Source organism: Protomyctophum bolini (assembly GCF_963924005.1).
Source record: "Protomyctophum bolini genome assembly, chromosome: 5".
NCBI lineage: Eukaryota > Metazoa > Chordata > Actinopteri > Myctophiformes > Myctophidae > Protomyctophum > Protomyctophum bolini.
In genome coordinates this window covers 7,035,459-7,055,458 of record NC_137866.1, presented here as the reverse complement: position 1 = coordinate 7,055,458, position 20,000 = coordinate 7,035,459, and the positions used below count along the sequence as shown (strand labels likewise).

General features: G+C 44.3%; 1 protein-coding gene across 2 annotated transcripts in view; it reads right to left on the bottom strand.

The window, feature by feature from the left end:
- arhgap4b (Rho GTPase activating protein 4b) overlaps nt 1-20,000 on the bottom strand; it is a 48,878-nt gene that overhangs the window by 3,322 nt on the left and 25,556 nt on the right. The window contains exons 12-21 of one of the 2 annotated variants that reach the window (XM_080763070.1): nt 19,954-19,981; nt 19,062-19,158; nt 17,646-17,706; nt 16,714-16,791; nt 16,308-16,436; nt 13,734-13,839; nt 12,562-12,792; nt 9,006-9,061; nt 8,436-8,607; nt 289-378 (exon numbers count right to left, since the gene is read on the bottom strand). In XM_080763070.1, the coding sequence (XP_080619196.1) occupies nt 289-378; nt 8,436-8,607; nt 9,006-9,061; nt 12,562-12,792; nt 13,734-13,839; nt 16,308-16,436; nt 16,714-16,791; nt 17,646-17,706; nt 19,062-19,158; nt 19,954-19,981 (1,048 nt within the window). Of the gene's footprint in view, nt 1-288; nt 379-8,435; nt 8,608-9,005; nt 9,062-12,561; nt 12,793-13,733; nt 13,840-16,307; nt 16,437-16,713; nt 16,792-17,645; nt 17,707-18,167; nt 18,196-19,061; nt 19,159-19,953; nt 19,982-20,000 lie in introns of both variants that reach the window. The other variant, XM_080763071.1, reaches the window with a different exon arrangement.

The following is a 20,000-nucleotide window of genomic DNA, read 5'->3' as shown; positions in this document are numbered from 1 at the left end:
TCAAGTAATTTACGGCTTTGTACACCAAAATGGTCTCGGTATATCCACTTTAACCCCTTAGTTTATAAAAGCGGCTTTTAGGGGGCTGCATCCTCTGACATTACGGTGTTGGGGCTATTAATATTCATAATTACTAAACATGTATTCTTAAATTGACATAACAAAATGGCCTCTCTCGCCGTTTCTAACAGCATGTGCGGCTGTGCGCGTGTGTGTGTGCGGCTGCGCGCGTGTGTGTGCGTCTGTGTGCGTGCATGTGTGTGTGTGTGTGTGTGTGTGTGTGTGTACCGGGTAGTATTCTCTGCTTGTGGATCCTCGACTGTCAAGTTACCGGTGCTTCCACCTCCTCCCCCTTCGTCCTTCTTCCCTCGCTCTGAACTGATGGAGAACATGGAAGAGAAGAAGGACAACATATGAGCATCATGGCGGCCTATAGTGTCACAGACATGCGCAGAGTTCAAGTTCAGTTGCAGGAAAACCTCAGTGCAGAACGCTGCCGGTCTGTTAATTGGGCCGCCTCAGCGTCACGCTTCTCATTCACATGATTCACTACTAAGCCACAATCACACACTCACTCCATCTTCATATACCGGCTATTTCACACATTTAGGCCTGAAAAAAAAAAGTCTTCTAAATCCTCCAGTTTTTTTTACATAGGCACTTAAAGGGCAAGACCACTTTTTTAGAGGTTTGGGTTGTTTTCTTATGGGCAAACTATTACATTCCACGAGTCATTTCGCTCCGGCAATTTAAGAAATAAAAAATAGGGTCCATTGACTTCCATTGCGGCGGGGAAACAGCTCTCAAAGTCACTCTTTCAGCACATAAACAAACGCAACAAAAGCTGATTCTGACAGTTTATGACATCAGGAAAACTCATGCGTTTTTCTTTTTTAACTTGTTTTGACTAATTTGTGTAGAAAGAAGATCCGGTAGGTATGCCTATATGCCGACCGAATCACTGCTGTTGCAAAACGATCTGATTGGACCAAAACTGTACACCACTTCCTTTTTGGAAACGACGGGGATGTAAACAAATGGATTTGATCTCGTCCGTTTGTCACTAAAAACATACCCAATGGACGTGTTTGAGGGAGACACTTTAGATTGAAGAAGTGTGTAAAGTGTCTGTCTGGGATTGCTCATATGCGAGGCTGCAGCTGGGTGCATCTCAAACAGCGTGGAGACTTCCGTTTACAAACGAAACCTCGCAAGACGGCCCGCGAGAGTTGGGAACGCCGCAGTACTGCATGAGTCTAAAATAAAATAGTAACTTTATAAATCTATCTTCAAACCGCACGAGTTTTCCTGATGTCATAAACTGTCAGAATCAGCTTTTGTAGCGTTGGTTTATGTGCTAAAAGAGTGACTTTGAGAGCCGTTTCCCCGTTACAATGGAAGTCAATAAGCGACTATTTTTATTTCTTAAATTGCTAATGAACAACACAACGGAGCGAAATAACTCATGGAATGGAATAGTTTGCCCAGCATAATAAGGTAAGAAAACAACCCAAACCTCTCAAAAAGAGGTCTTACCCTTTAATAAGGTAGACCACAAAAGTAGTGGAGCAGGTGATAATTCTCAGAGGAGCAGAGTTTCTATACCAGCATCATTATAGAGCGCCGTAGTCCCGCCCCCTTTCAGAAAAGCGAGTGGCCCAGGAAATGGAAACCCCAATGCATTCTCCCATCGGCACTTCTAATATAACTTATTTAAAGACGGTTACGCCGCGGACAAAGCCAATTCGGATCATGACAAATCATGACAATGAACACAATGTTTTGGGCCGATCAAATAATTTATAAGACGAAAAACAAAACAAATAGTGTTGTCTCCTGACTTTCTTTTCTTCTTTCTAATGATTTGATCGGCCCAAAACATTGTGTTCATTGTCATGATTTGTCACGATCCGAATTGGCTTTGTCCGCGGCGTAACCGTCTTTAAATAAATTATATTAGAAGTGCCGATGGGAGAATGCATTGGGGTTTCCATTTCCTGGGCCACTCGCTTTTCTGAGAGGGGGGCGGGACTGCGGCGCTCTATAGGCTGTGGACTGAAGAATGGAACGAGTTTCTCTGTGAAGGAGCAGCCAGTGAGAGAGTATAGCTCCATGAACTCTGCTCTCCACAACATAAAAGGAGACAGCAGACACTCCTCGTAATCCACAAACACTCCCCCCTCTCTTACAGGGAGGAGGACTTCATATGGGATGTGATGTCCTATGCACTCAATCTTAGTGCATTGTTTCTCAACTAGTGGTCGATAAAATAAAATACAAATGTTCACAGTTCACTCCTTGCATAATACCTTCCTATACAGTACATACTAAATGCTTGGTCAGGGACCACATGCAATACCTTCACGGACCACCAGTTAGAAAGCCATGGCCTAGTAGTTTATCCTTTATGCTCTTTAGAAAATACTACACCCCCCCCCCATCACAAAAAGAAGACAAGTCAAAAGTTGCATTTGACTTTTATTTGAGTGTCACAAATAGGTCTCGATCGGCCAAAGGATGTATTATTGAAGACGATGGTGACTGTGGGTTTCCCCTGGAGCTGTGGAAGAAGACGGTGGTGACTCTGGGTTTCCCCTGGAGCTGTGGAAGAAGTGCATTAACACGTTAATACATGAGATAGTGGCATGTTATTATTATTAGTGTGGTGGCATGTTATTATTATTAGTGTGGTTGCCAAAAGGGAAACACTTTGCAATTTACGTAACCAATCTATGTTTTACAATCGTTTATAAAGACATAAAAAGAAAAAATGTCTTTATGTAAAATTATTATTATGCAAGAGTGTATGCGGTTTTCTGCTGCTTTAATGAAATGGTGTAAAAAATAAATCACACCTGTGTGAAGTGAGAGGCGCTCTTATCATCATGTTTGTTTTTATGCCATGTTTATGTTCACACAAACCCTCAAAGCTGGACATAGGAGGGCGTTAGAGCCCCCTCAAAAATACCCTATACTCAACTTTATACTAGGGGAACTTCCATTTACTATAACTACATGGTACCGTGTCAGTACAAACGATAGGGCTTGTTGACTTCCATGTCCTCACCTTAACCTATAAGAAGGCTCACTGCCTCATCCTCTGGTCTTGATACCTCTGGACCTGCTCTCTGCCGTGTCCTCATCCTTCTCCAACTCTGCCTCATCCTCTTCCATCTCTCCCTCATCCTCTTCCATCTCTCCCTCATCATCTTCCATCTCTCCCTCATCATCCTCTTCCATCTCTCCCTCATCATCCTCTTCCATCTCTCCCTCATCATCCTCAAAATCTCCTTCATCCTCGGCCTCTTCAGCCTCGTGGCCCATCTCAGCAGGTTTAGGGGCGTCTTCCACCTTCACAGCAGCTACAGCAGCATAATGAGAAGTATATCGCAGGGTAAGTGTACAGTGTAGAGAATAGTAAAGGATATCGTTGCTGTATATTGGAATACGATTGGAATTGACTATGGATTTGTACCTTGACTGTATATGGATTAGATTGTGGATATGACTCTGGATTTGATTTGACCTCCCAGCCAGCTCAATTTAAGTATAATCAAGCTGTACTGGAGATGCGGCGTATACGGCATGGATTACTATAGAGGGCAGTTCTAACATGAACATAAATTGCTGCGTTCCAGTTCAGGAGAGTAAGGAAGGGGCAATTCTCATGAATGCTGCCTTTCGAGTAGGGCATGGAGAGAGGGCATTTGTGAGGGGGTTTCACCACAGTAAATACTGCATCCATGGTCTAGGGGGGGACACTTTTTACTGATGGTTGAAGGGGCAGCTAGAGGGCAGAAGCCCCCGTGCACGTGCCTGGTGCTGTATGCATGGGTCAAGTCTGTATCCTCAACAATTACACCTTTATCCTTTAACACATGTTAATGCAGGTTGCCAAACAGGCGTTTCACAAAATTACTTAAGGTATTAAGGTTCTATATACAAAATATCATCAAATATTGGTACATCCGTAGCCTGGCTCCAGCCCTGAATCGCTAGCCACGGCCATTAAAAAAAATCATGTTCTGGCGATTCAGGTCCATGGTGACTCGGTATATGGCGGTGTTAGTCTCAGTCGAAAATCTGGTTTGGTTAGCTAGGTTAGCCAGCCACATTGACAACGACGTCATCTGCTTTGCTACTATTTTGATTGGTTGGTGTGAACTGTGAACCAATCGGCGAAGACTGCCACTTTGGCCACGCCCATCCCAGAAAAACGGCTGCCGTGTACACAAACGGCTGTTGGTACCATAGGAGAGATAACAGGTAAATGTTGATCAAAATAACAATTATTGTGTATACTTCTTAAAATGTAGTTAGGCAGATGTTTAACAATAATTTAACTCATGAGTTAAAGATCTATAAGGGTCCATTTGGTTACCAACTCTCCATCATTTAGCTGGGGACCACCTGGAACCCCCTCAGGGACCACTGGTGGCCCTCCGGACCACTGGTTGAAAACCACTGCTTTAAAGCGCAAATAACATGCATTTTAAAACTGCTTTTAATATCATATTGTCTGTCTCTCAAAGTTATTTCTAATGGTTTGAGCATCAATCACCACTCTGATATAACCAGGCCTTGTCATTTCTTTCTGGACTTTGAAAGCAGTTTTAGCTGCAGTACCACAATGTCCTGAGGTGGTGGGGGTGCTGATATGCAGATTATTTAATATTCGAGTCATTATAATACGGACGCTAGATAAAACCAGGCTTGTTTCCATTCCATGTCAGCTTGGAAAATCAACAATGGTAGACATTGTAAACAAAGTAGGAATGCAAATTTGGAACTAAAGACTGAAAAAGAGGAGGAATTATACAAAGTAGGGTGACATTGATGACATCACGATGAGGCCAAAATCAGTTGAGCTGTTCCTGAGAGCAATTTCCATTAAAACACCCGTACGATATGAAAGCCTGATTGTTCAAAATTGGTTATTTGTGGGGATAGAAAACACATATGGGAGCCCCAAAAACACAAAATAAAGTGAAAATGTTGAATTTTATGTTATAGGTCCTTTAAGTTACACGGCTTGACGTCACATCACACCAAATGACATCTTATGAAACTATAGTTACCTGGCTTATCCTCGGCTTTGGCATTCTGCACTGCTGCCACGTTAATGATGGCCAGCACGGCGAAAAGAAGGATCACAATCTTCATTTTTCTGTGAGAACAATAAAAAAAGGCTGTCAGTCAGTATAGTTGTTTGACTCTGTCTGTATGCCTTTGGATCTGCTACAGAGACAACTTATAAGAACATTGAATGTAACTGATGTCGTTCTCATTAGACAGTGTATCAGGTATCAACCTTTTCTGGGTCAGGAGGAGGACCCACTTTAAGATCCTCAAAAACACATATTAAGGCCACTTAACACAGTAGCCTATATATCGATTGTAATTTCACTCTTCGAGGTTTGAAATACAAAACAAAATACTATGACATTTTTTGAACACATAACCTATATCATTACAATCTCGGCGCTCTACCAATTATTTGACCCTGCAGCCCGCAGGTCAGTGTTGTTTTCGTCGACTAAAACTAAGACGAACATTTTTCGTCGACTACCTATTTTCACTGACAAAAACAAATGGAAACTAAATGAAAAATAAGTTAAGATGACAAAAACTAAATATAGCCTACTGACAATTTCGTCGACAAATAAAAACTACCGTAATTTCCGGACTATAAGGCGCACCTGAATATAAGCCGCACCAGCCAAATTTAGGGAAAATCCCAAATATGTACGTATACAAGCCGCACCGGACTATAAGCCGCAGGTGGCCCCCTAGTGGCCGTTTCGTTAGCTCAGAGCCTTAGATGGCTCTGCGTTAGCTGTAAAAATCCATAGATAAGCCGCACCGTTGTATAAGCCGCAGGGTTCAAATCATGGGTAAAAAGGTGCAGCTTATAGTCCGGAAATTACGGTAGACTAAAATGTTAGGAAGGGACTAGTGGACAAGAGATTGAGACTTGATTGCATGCTGAAAATAGCCGATCTACAAGCTCACAACGCGTTGCAACGCGACGCGTTGTGAGCTTGTAAAAACACTCATTACGACGGCATCAAGACCCGCCAAAATACATTTTAGTCGACTAAATCAACTCTAGATTTGTAGACACTAAGACATTCCAGGTGACTAAAATGTGACTAAAACTAAATGAAGTTTCAGTCCAAAGACTATGACAAAACTGAAATAGAAATTTGCTGCCAAAAACAACGCAGGTCGAGCATTGCTGTCATTGCAATTGCATACTAGCAAAGAATCTTTGAGCTCACCTTCAGTAGTTTGGGGAAGTCCTCAGAGCTGAGAAGAACCACGTCAGTCAGCGATGTCTGTGTGAAGTCTATCCGCCCTATAACTACTGCAATATATACCGCACTAACTGTCCCGAGGTGTTTATTGAGTGCAGGGCTGCAAATAGCCTTGAACAATTGTTTTATATGTATATTTGACACGTCTAAACTCTTTGACACGTCTAAAAGCTGAATTACACGTGAACACGTGTTTGACGTAACCAAAACATTAAGTAGGACAAAAACGGAACTGGCCATTTGAAAATAGCCTGCATCTACAAGCTCACAATGCGTCGCAAATATTTTTTATACATTTTTGAAAACTTGAAATGGGACATTCTGCACGATGACTTTCTACTTTTGGCACTTTAACCCATTTAGGCCTGAACTCGACATTTAAAAAATGTCTTCTAAATCCTGACAGTTTTCTTATTGAGCACAGTGGTGCTCAATATTTCATGTCAATGCCCCTAAACATTATACACAGACCCCCATCTGAAAATATGTTGTTCCAGGGACCCAAAGACTATGTCGGTGGCCAAATACATATAATTCTGGGGGGCCTTGGCATGAAATAGTTTGAGAACGACTGACATAGAAACATGGGTTTGTCGGAAAACTGTCATGATTTAGAAGACATTCGTAGAATCGACCTCAGGTCTTAATATCACTTACCCTACCTTTTAGCTTACTGTATGCTCTGACTACAGTAGACCTATAAGCTCACAACACGTTGCCTTCGCCAGTGCCTGTATACGGTCCCATCACCTCAGGCAATAACAACTCAAATATTGTGTTTGGGTGGTGACTGTTTGAGCTCATGTAAAGTGTACTCACTGTATGTGTGAGGGAAAGCAGGAGAGAGAGAAAGAGACTTGTACAGTCAACCCAGGCCCCCCCCACACTCACACTTTCACACTAACTGAAAAAAAACAGTTTTTAAAATGTCATATGAACTGTCACCCCGCATGAACGTGATTATTGAGTCTCCCACATTCAAGAGACATTTTACTAGCCCTTTCTGATGTCCATCATCTAAACATACATTGTGTGAGGGATGTGAGGGGCTCGAGGAGTGAAGCGAGAGCTTCAGAAAGGAGGGGGTTGTGTGTTAACGACCCTGCAAAAGTCCCTCCAAGAAGGGAGCTATCGAGCGACGCAGTCCCGCACCAGGACATAATTCCCAATTAATTTCCCCCCATAGACGTTTCAAAAAAGTATTCATTTGAAGGACCTTTAGGCAGGTGACAACTCACAATAAACACACATCTTTGGGCGGAACAAATAATTAAAAAAGACGGATAAACAAAAAAAAAAGTTGTTGTATACCAAAATTCCTCTAATCTGGTGTACAGGTGATGACATGCACATTACATGCATAATAGAATTACAAATTCTTTCTTTCTTTATAATGGGAGAATTGGCACTCAAAGACATTACTGGTGACCACCAGGTGGCGCTGAAGGAGTTAGGAACCCAGAATTAAAGGGATAGTTCAGATTTTTTTAACTTAAGCTGTATGAAATACTTGCCATTAATATAGTGTTGCAACTGTAATAATTGAGTCCCGTGGTGGGAGTTCTGCTCTGGTTTTGGTGAAATATCAAGTAGTTCCGGTCATTTTGTGGGGGGTACTGGGGGCCACGCAGTAAAGGTAAATGAATCCACAAAACTAACATTGTCATTTGTATTGTTGACCTATTTCTAAAAATATTAGTGCAACTTTCGTTATTCTTTTACCCCTCTATCACACAGAAATATGTTTTTTGTGTCCATATCACTACGCCCCAAAAAATAGTTCCATGTGATAGAGGGGTCAAAGTTGAACGAAAGTCGCGCTAATATTTTAGAAATAGGTCAACAATACAAATGACGTTAGTTTTGTGGATTAATTTACCTTTACTGTGTGGCCCCCAGTGCCCCCCACAAAATGACCGGAACTACTTAATATTGACCAAAACCAGAGCAGAACTCCCACCAAGGGACTCGGGCAATCAATGAATACAGTTGCAACCACTATATTAATGGCAAGTATTTCATACAACTTAAGTTCAAAAAATCTGAACTATCCCTTTAAGGTATTGTCGTATATGGAAGGGCTTTCCGAGAACAAATGAACGGTGAGCTGTCACTCACCCGTCGAGGACGTTGATGTACTTGTGCGGGATGAGGCCCTTGACGCCTCCCACTTCCCCCCTCCACCAATCACAGGAGGCCTTGCTGTTGAGTAGGAGGAGATCTCCTTGCTTGAAGGACAGCTCAGCCGGAGACCTCGCCACATAGTCAAACATCGCCACCGCCTCCCACTCTGTGCACGCGCACAACACACACACACACACACACACACACACACACACACATTTATACATACATATACGGTACTTCAATATTACAATGCAATTCCGTGTATCGTACTACATTACCTGATTTAACCCATTTTGGGCCTGACCTCGAAAAAAATAAAAAAAATAATTCTAAATCCTCCAGTTTTCTGAAATAAATATTTTCACTATTTAAAAAAACAAAATAGCAGACCTACAAGCTCGTATAGGGCGCGCTATGAGCTAAATTATAACATAATGTTGAAAACACCAAAACAATTGGTTAATTCTATGAACGTGGAACATTTGACTAATTTGTGCATCATTTGCGTATTCATTATACATAGAGAGTTTTACTGTATATTTTATATAGTACTGTGCTCACCCTCCTCACTGGGTAAATGCTCCGCCTCTCCGTCTCCCTCCTCAGTAATCGGCTCACTGCGGACAAAGCCAAACAGGGATTGAGGTTTTTGTCATTACAGAGTTCCACACTTTCCGTTTCACATTTCCACTGACTCGCTGCACGTGGCCCGTTCGTTCCTCTCCGATTATGCAATCTGAAGGACCCACTGTATGAGCACTCTGCCACTGTACCACGAGGCTATACAGCTCATGTGACAATTAAAAAGATACCGCTGTAATTATAACCACATTATCCACGCAGAGGACCTTTCATTCGTACCACTCATGGTCTGGACTGAGCGAGTAGTAAATGCACGTGCATATTGGTTCTCTTATCATGTAGCAAAATACCTCAACAAACACACACATTAGAAATTGAAATGATTCTTTTTTTTTAGACAACAAAATGGATAATGTTGGACTCGTTCAGATATTCATAACATCTCGGGGGAACGTTCCGAATACATCCAAAGTCCTGAATGATGTCATTTTGTATTCGTGTCTATAGTAGGGATGTCCCTTTTTTCGCTTTCCGATCCCATCCCGATACCTCAATTTCTTTTTTTTTAAATATATTTTTTATCCCACGATTTTGTAACCCATTTTTCACCCCTGTGTCAATCATCTGCTGTGATCCTGGGCTCTACACATCCTCCGCCAACCTGGGGAGAGCAACGGACTTAACTCATGCTCCCTTCATGCCCGAGTGTCCAAGTTGCTCCTTTACACCTGACAGGGGGGAGTTTCCCTGGTTGGACGTCGTAGCGCGTGGAAGGAACACGTTATTCCAACCAGTTCCTTTCCCCTCCATCAGGCGCCCCGGCTGGCCAGGGGGAGGCAGTATAGAGACCAGGATTACCTCAATTTCTGTGTTAGCTTATACCGATACCGAATACCGATGTGTCGTGATCTCATGTTGTGTTTATAGCTATATAGCTATATATATCTCCTGTTGTGTTTATAGCAGACTCCTCACTCAAATGTGCACTTGCAGTTTGGGCCAACTCCAAAGCAAACTCCACATGTCCCAACATTTTATTTACCTGCTGCCATAGTGTCAACCCCCCTTACCCCCATAGTGTCAACCCCCCTTTACCCCCTGTGTCAGATCATAGTGTCAACCCCCCTTTACCCCCTGTGTCAGATCATAGTGTCAACCCTCCTTTACCCCCTGTGTCAGATCATAGTGTCAACCCCCCTTTACCCCCTGTGTCAGATCATAGTGTCAACCCCCCTTTACCCCCTGTGTCAGATCATAGTGTCAACCCCCCTTTACCCCCTGTGTCAGATCATAGTGTCAACCCCCCTTTACCCCCTGTGTCAGATCATAGTGTCAACCCCCCTTTACCCCCTGTGTCAGATCATAGTGTCAACCCCCCTTTACCCCCTGTGTCAGATCATAGTGTCAACCCCCCTTTACCCCCTGTGTCAGATCATAGTGTCAACCCCCCTTACCCCCTGTGTCAGATCATAGTGTCAACCCCCCTTTACCCCCTGTGTCAGATCATAGTGTCAACCCCCCTTTACCCCCTGTGTCAGATCATAGTGTCAACCCCCCTTTACCCCCTGTGTCAGATCATAGTGTCAACCCCCCTTTACCCCCTGTGTCAGATCATAGTGTCAACCCCCCTTACCCCCCGTGTCAGATCATAGTGTCAACCCCCCTTTACCCCCTGTGTCAGATCATAGTGTCAACCCCCCTTTACCCCCTGTGTCAGATCATAGTGCCAACCCCCCTTTACCCCCTGTGTCAGATCATAGTGTCAACCCCCCTTTACCCCCTGTGTCAGATCATAGTGTCAACCCCCCTTTACCCCCTGTGTCAGATCATAGTGTCAACCCCCCTTTACCCCCTGTGTCAGATCATAGTGTCAACCCCCCTTTACCCCCTGTGTCAGATCATAGTGCCAACCCCCCTTTACCCCCTGTGTCAGATCATAGTGTCAACCCCCCTTTACCCCCTGTGTCAGATCATAGTGCCAACCCCCCCTTTACCCCCTGTGTCAGATCATAGTGCCAACCCCCCCTTTACCCCCTGTGTCAGATCATAGTGTCAACCCCCCTTTACCCCCTGTGTCAGATCATAGTGTCAACCCCCCTTTACCCCCTGTGTCAGATCATAGTGCCAACCCCCCCTTTACCCCCTGTGTCAGATCATAGTGCCAACCCCCCCTTTACCCCCTGTGTCAGATCATAGTGCCAACCCCCCCTTTACCCCCTGTGTCAGATCATAGTGCCAACCCCCCCTTTACCCCCTGTGTCAGATCATAGTGCCAACCCCCCCTTTACCCCCTGTGTCAGATCATAGTGTCAACCCCCCCTTACCCCCTGTGTCAGATCTGTGGGTATAGAATGGCATATTCACCCATACCGATATGATCCGATATTATGACAATTAAGGGCCGATCCGATACCGATACAGTATCGGGGACATCTCTAGTGTCTCTAAACCAGTTAGTTCTTCGACTTGCTGCCCCCCCCTTTGAGCTTCAAAAAAACGGAACCAAAATGAGCAAAACATGAACCAAAATGCACACCTTGACGGTGACGCCGAGGCTAACGGCTACCCCCACCATGTCGACGAGGAGAGAGAGAGAAACAACTCATCTACTGTAACTGTACTCACCAGTACTCCTCCTGCTCCATGAGGGTCATTACTGTACTCACCAGTACTCCTCCTGCCCTAGGGTCATTACTGTACTCACTACTCACCAGTACTCCTCCTGCTCCAGGGTCATTACTGTACTCACTACTCACCAGTACTCCTCCTGCTCCAGGGTCATTACTGTACTCACCAGTACTCCTCCTGCTCCAGGGTCATTACTGTACTCACCAGTACTCCTCCTGCTCCAGGGTCATTACTGTACTCACCAGTACTCCTCCTGCTCCAGGGTCATTACTGTACTCACCAGTACTCCTCCTGCTCCAGGGTCAGTACTGTACTCACCAGTACTCCTCCTGCTCCATGAGGGTCATTACTGTACTCACCAGTACTCCTCCTGCTCCAGGGTCAGTACTGTACTCACCAGTACTCCTCCTGCTCCAGGGTCATTACTGTACTCACCCAGTACTCCTCCTGCTCCATGAGGGTCATTACTGTACTCACCAGTACTCCTCCTGCTCCAGGGTCATTACTGTACTCACCAGTACTCCTCCTGCTCCAGGGTCATTACTGTACTCACCCAGTACTCCTCCTGCTCCATGAGGGTCATTACTGTACTCACCAGTACTCCTCCTGCTCCAGGGTCATTACTGTACTCACCAGTACTCCTCCTGCTCCATGAGGGTCATTACTGTACTCACCAGTACTCCTCCTGCTCCAGGGTCATGTATCTACTGTACTCACCAGTACTCCTCCTGCTCCAGGGTCATTACTATACTCACCAGTACTCCTCCTGCTCCAGGGTCATTACTATACTCACCAGTACTCCTCCTGCTCCAGGGTCATTACTGTACTCACCAGTACTCCTCCTGCTCCAGGGTCATTACTATACTCACCAGTACTCCTCCTGCTCCAGGGTCATTACTGTACTCACCAGTACTCCTCCTGCTCCAGGGTCATGTGCTTCTCGTAGACTGGCCCGGCCACCTCCGCCTGGCCGGGGAAGATGGCGTCGTGCTGCAGGATCATGGTCTTCACCAGGTCGTTGATCTGCGGCTGCCGCGCCACGGCGTCGCCCGGCTCCGCCCCCCTCAGCAGGCTGGGGCCGAAGCACACCGCCAGGTTGTAGGGCAGCATCATGTTCTCGTCACTGTACTGGGACACGCTACATATACGCACCACGCTTAGATTAGTTTGGGATTTTTCATTCGTTTTTTTAAACCCATTCTGACCTGAGATCAGATTCTAAACATGTCTTCTACAGACTACATCCTGACAGTTTTCCATTCTGACCTGAGATCAGATTCTAAAAAATGTCTTCTACATCCTCAGTTTTCCATTCTGACCTGAGATCAGATTAAAAAAAATGTCTTCTACATCCTGACAGTTTTCCATTCTGACCCGAGATCAGATTCTAAAAAATGTCTTCTACAATCCTGACAGTTTTCCATTCTGACCTGAGATCAGATTCTAAAAAATGTCTTCTACAATCCTGACAGTTTTCCATTCTGACCCGAGATCAGATTCTAAAAAATGTCTTCTACAATCCTGACCGTTTTCCATTCTGACCCGAGATCAGATTCTAAAAAATGTCTTCTACAATCCTGACCGTTTTCCATTCTGACCCGAGATCAGATTCTAAAAAATGTCTTTTACAATCCTGACAGTTTTCCATTCTGACCCGAGATCAGATTCTAAAAAATGTCTTCTACAATCCATACAGTTTTCCATTCTGACCCGAGATCAGATTCTAAAAAATATTGATATTTAGTTTGTTTAGTTTTAGTTTAACTAACTAAACCTTGGCTCACAATGTATTCTTATTTTCATTTTCCACACATGGTTAACCCATTTGTGTTAGCATTACGTTATGCTTTAGCTATTGAAAAACAGCAGATCTACGACTACAAGCTCATAGCGCGCCACCGAGTGGCGCGCTATGAGCTTGTAGGTCTGCTATTTTTTGAAAAATCGAAGAACGACCGACACATAGAAACATGGCTTTTTCAGAAAACCGTCAGGAAGTATAAGAAGACATTTTTTAGAATCTGATCTCAGGTCAGATTTGACAAGCACGAGAGAGGCTATTGCCATGATGCGGCTTACTGATTGAGGAAGGCAAAGAGGTAACGCAGGACAACGAGGAGTGGCCGGGGGAACGACGACACTATCACTTTGATCTGGGACGATTTCTCCGGCAGCCCCTCGATTTCTGCAAAGGGGGAGAAGAGGGGGGGGGGGGGGGGGGGGGGGTGCAGCCAATGAGAGGGGGGGGGGCAGGGGTACCCAACAAAATGTGTTAATAGAGGATCAGGATAGTTTAACCACTTACACACATATTCTTATGAAACATTTTAACAATACAAATCATGTATGGGGTCCCTGGCAAAACATAGTTTCAGCAGACAGACAGACAGACAGATAAGACAGACAGACAGACAGACAGACAGACAGACAGACAGACAGACAGACAGACAGACGAGTCATTTGGTTAGACCAGTCATTAGTCCTACAACGACAAGTTAGTGCCGGTTCTAGGCCTTTTGAGGCCCTAGGCAACATATTATACAGAGCCCCCCCCCTCCTGCTTTGCCACGCCGGATAAAAATTGTAAATTTGCCATGAAAATGCTTCAATCTGGTGCACTTTGAGATCAAAATTAAGAAGCTAGGTGGGGGCCTCATGTGGCCAGTAGTAGTGGTCCTACCCCCCCCATGAGAATTACAAATCCCAAATGTTTATAAACAAATCCCAAATGTTTGTAAACAAATCCCAAATGTTTATAAACAAATCCCAAAATGTTTATAAACAAATCCCAAATGTTTATAAACAAATCCCAAATGTTTATAAACAAATACCAAAATGTTTATAAACAAATCCCAAAACCCATGAGACTTGGTCCTACCCCCCCGACCATGAGACTTACTGCAGGTCAACTGGTAGTGGTCCTACCCCCCCCATGAGACTTACAAATCCCAAATGTTTATAAACAAATCCCAAATGTTTGTAAACAAATCCCAAATGTTTATAAACAAATCCCAAAATGTTTATAAACAAATCACAAATGTTTATAAACAAATCACAAATGTTTATAAACAAATCACAAATGTTTATAAACAAATACCAAAATGTTTATAAACAAATCCCAAATCCCTTGGTCCTACCCCCCCGACCATGAGACTTACTACAGGTCAACTGGTAGTGGTCCTACAGTAGTGCCGGTTCTAGGCCTTTTGAGGCCCTAGGCAACATATTATACAGAGGCCCCCCCCCTCCTGCTTTGCCACGCCGGATAAAAATTGTAAATTTGCCATGAAAATGCTTCAATCTGGTGCACTTTGAGATCAAAATTAAGAAGCTAGGTGGGGGCCACATGTGGCCAGTAGCCCATGTAAGGGATACATGAAAAAAAAAAATCTTCTCCCTGTGACGAGGCCCCCTCAGTGGTTGAGGCCCTAGGCGACCGCCTAGTTCGCCTATGCCTAGAACCGGCCCTGACGACAACCCATCTCAAACCCTAACCTCCCACGGGGCAGCACACCTAAACCTAATGTCATGTCTAACCAATGACTATAGTCTAAACTAAGTATGCACCCCATATTTATAGGCATGTAAGAGTGAATGAAACGCCCACATACACCTCCTAGAGACACACTCATGCAGAACTACAAAAACGATCTGTCCATTTGTATCTGTGTACATCAAGTGTCAAGCTTTGATGTTCTTGAAAGTCAGTGTACCGCCATATCAACATGACATTGTATTATATAACACACTGAAGAAGGCATGTGTTCCTTGCCAGTTCCACTCCCATGACGGGTTGTTTTCTGTGTGTCACTTCCCGGCCTTTCTGTCTCACTGTCGCTCTCAAAAATAACGGAGACAAATCCTTTCAAGAAGTGCTTTATCGTGTTTTAATCTAATATCCTCCCGTTCCTATATACTGCTGTGTATACTTGTGTAGTCACTGCTCTAAAGTGGCACCCGCAAAAGGTCTGGTGGTTAATTTAGTTGCACACTTAACCCATTCTGACCTGAGATCAGATTCATACGAGGTTTTCCACTGGACACACACTTGTCTGATTATCCCGGACCCATTCTGACCTGAGATCAGATTCTAAAAATTTCAGTCGTTCTTCGATTTTTCAAAAAATAGCAGACCTACAAGCTCGTAGCGCGCCACTCGGTGGCGCGCTATGAGCTTGTAGATCTGCTATTTTTCAATAGCTAAAGCACGACATGACGCTAACACCAAAATGGGTTCCCGTTCAGAATGGGTTAAACAAAGAGAAGTCTTTGTGGCTATAGCAGACTCCTGAACTGCGGCCATGCCCATGACTGCAAAAGCAGTCAATTCTGTAAACCAGTGATGCAGCTCTAATAGGAGTAAACTATTTAGCATCAGGTGATTCCGGGAAGAGGGACAGAGAGAGGGAGAGAGAGAGACACACACACACACTGCACGCACACACACCTGTGTATAGAATTCACCCCTGCATACAGTAATGCGATAAACAATCCTGCCGTGGTTTTGAGTAAACGTGGTGTATGCTATTGGAATTTGGAGCAATATACAAACAACACAACTGCAACAACAAAATAAAGATAAATATGCTCTCAAAGGCCAAACGATAAAACAAAGCAGGCTGAAAGTGAAGTTATAAATGTTCACAGTCTTACGGAAACACTCCAGCAGCTGAGAGTAGCTCTCGTAAGGAAAGAGAGGAGGTTCCAGACCCCTGAAGTACAGCTTCAACACGCCGGCCACGGAGTCCAGGTCACATTCACTGTCTGATAGAGGGTCCTCTCCTACGCACGCACACGCACACACACACACACACACACACACACACACACACACACACACACACACACACACACACACACACACACACACACACACACACACACACACACACACACACACACACACACACACACACACACACACACACACACACACGTTATGATACGTGTTGTATCATTCATAACCACTTGGTCCATGGCTGTTTCGAAATATGCTCGTGGTCCAGAGCTCAAAACAGATTGAGACCCAACCACTGCTGTGGTGGTACATATACTGTACCTCTCTCAAATGCATCTCGGATGTGATTGACTTCTCTCTGAGACCCTGGAACTCTGAAGATTCCTTCATGATGAAGGCCTGACAGACAGACGGACATGAGACAGACAGACAGACAGACAGACAGACAGACATGTTTATAGGGACGCAAGAGTGAATGAAACGACCACATACTGTACACCAGTGGTAACCAACCTTTTCAAGCCCAAGAGCCCATTTTATTCCCAATTGTAAGCCAAGATCTACCACTAAAACATGTTAGAAAAAACACTTGTTTTTTTGCTATTTCTGACAGGCTCAATGCATGTGCACACAAAGACTAAAGCTTAAATTAGAATAAATACTTATAGTAAGTTATATTATCAATGTCAAATAATATTAAGACAAATGTATTAGAAATAAAAAATATTAGGACAGAAATACAAATAAACTTCTTTGTTGAGTTTTTTTTTAAATAAAACAAAATGCAATGTAGTTCTGTGTCTCTATAGGTGTACAGTGTACACCTATAGAGACACAGAACTATACAAAACAATCTGTCATTTGTACAGTATCTGTGATTCTGTGTACAATCAACGTGACATATTGTATTATGACCACCACATCAAAATAAAATATTTCCAACACGAGTTTGATTCCCATTATTACATTGATTCATATTCTTTTTGACATTGTACAGGCCTATATACTAATGATCAGAGCATAACCCACCCACCATCTCCCCAGACTCCCTCTCCAAGTCAGAGTTCAGTTTGAATGGATGTATAGAATTGTGTGCAGGAGGCAATTTGCACACGGATGTGAGGGGACTTAATTTAATTGACATTTAAAAGAAAACTCCTCTCTCTCACACTTATGCCAGTGATCGCGCGCACGCACGCACGCACGCACGCACGAGTGCCATATATTGTAGAAGCCATGCATGCCTGACTCACCATGAAGGTTTATGAAACGAATGCAGCTTTCAACCACCACAGGAATCTGCTGCCCGGAACTCTGGCGGGGGGGGGGGGAGAGAGAGAGAGAGAGAGAGAGAGAGAGTCTTTAGAGCAGTCTTCATGGAGCATTTACTGTACATGATTCGTTTCCAAAAGCATGCTCTCGCCACTGTTCTATAATAGCAACTACCTGGACTTTGATGTCACCAGTACAACACACTGCTCTTACACATGCATTAACCCATTTTGGGCCGGGCACCCCGTTTGGTGTTAGCATTACGTTATGCTTTAGCTATTGAAAGATAGCAGATCTACAAGCTGGCGCGCTACGAGCTTGTAGGTCTGCTATTTTTTTGAAAATTCGAAGAGCGACTGACATAGCAGACATTTTTTTAGAATCTGATCTCGGGTCAGAATTGAAAAACTGTCAGGATGTAGAAGACATTTTTTTAGAATCTGATCTCAGGTCAGAATGCAGGGTTAAGCAAACACTTAAGTCACATGGCACTGGGTCGGTACCTGTGTCCGAGACATTCTCCTCCGTCTTCTGCACCGAGACAAGCACAGCACAGACAGGCCAGAGAGAGAGAGAGAGAGAGAGAGAGAGAGAGAGAGAACGAAAGAGACAGAGAGAGAGAGAACGAAAGAGACAGAGAGAGAGAGAGTGGGACAGAGACAGACAGAGAGGGAGAGAGAGACAGAGAGACAGAGAGAGAGAGAGGATTAGTAAAGTGAGAGCTATAGACAGAAGGCAAATAAAGATTTAGTAGCAGAAGGAACCGACACGGTTCCGCACTGCACACACACAAGACACTTGTGCACGCACACACACACACACACACACACACACACACACACACACACACACACACACACACACACACACACACACACACAGAGACACAGAACAAGAGGAGCAGAGAGAGGAGAAGGCATATAGAGGCCATATTGCATTTTAATCCCTTTGACAGGAAGAGATAAACGGGGGAAATGGAGAGAAAGAAATATGAGAGAGACAGCTAAGCCATAAGCTACTGTATGAGCATGACTCAATTATACAGGAAGGAACCAATTAGGATACCATACAGTATGGACAAGTGGACTGAGTGGCTCTGAGTGTGAGTGAGTGTGCGACGTGTGTGTGTGTGTGTGTGTGTGTGTGTGTGTGTGCGTGTGCGTGTGCGTGTGCGTGTGTGTGTGTGTGTGTGTGTGTGTATGTAAAAGATTTCCTACTCTGCATTTTCTGCATTAGAGTTTTCTCAAAATGTTTCTCTTGTGGGTTATACAGTGATGCAATACAATACAATAAGTAAACTCTATATTGGTTTATGTGCATGTGTGTGTGTGTGTGTGTGTGTGTGTGTGTGTGTGTGTGTGTGTGTGTGTGTGCGTGCGTATGTACATGTGCGTTACCTGTATGTAGGAGAGCATGTCTGTGGTGAAGAGTTTGTGACAGTACTGGGAAACGGGTCTGGACTTCCAAACACGTACTGACCGAGCACATTGCACTCTGGGAAATAATAATACATCACAACTATGACACCACTTCACACACGTTGTATGCGAGGTGTATGAGGGACTGCGCTCTCTCTCTCTGTCTGTATGGGGGGCCTCCTCCTGTGCATATAACTCTTTCTCTTACATTTCAACCCATGATCATTTCAATGATTAAAATCAAAGTCATACACACTAGTATACTGCATCAGATATAATCATTTTGAAGATCCATTTTTGGATGTAATCGATTTTTTAGCAGTTGTTGGATGACTGTGAGTTTGGCTGTGTGTGATGAGCTGCAAACACTGTGCGAGCACCTTTGAGCTGCAAACACTGTGCGAGCACCTTTGAGCTGCAAACACTGTGCACTGAGCACCTTTGAGCTGCAAACACTGTGCACTGAGCACCTTTGAGCTGCAAACACTGTGCACTGAGCACCTTTGAGCTGCAAACACTGTGCACTGAGCACCTTTGAGCTGCAAACACTGTGCACTGAGCACCTTTGAGCTGCAAACACTGTGCACTGAGCACCTTTGAGCTGCAAACACTGTGCACTGAGCACCTTTGAGCTGCAAACACTGTGCACTGAGCACCTTTGCGGGGAATCAATCAGTCCCTGCATGACACCCTACACTCCTCCATCTTTCTCTTCTCCTCTCTTTCCTCCTACTTCACCCTTCCTTCCTCCCTCCCTCCCTCCCTCCCTCCCTCCCTCCCTTCCTCCTCCCTTCCTCCCTTCCTTCCTCCCTTCCTCCCTTCCTTCCTCCCTTCCTTCACCTTTGGCTGTATCTCTGAGAGCTGCACTTACCTGGCCGGATCACTGTCCACTGCTTCGGCTGATGGGGAACACAACAA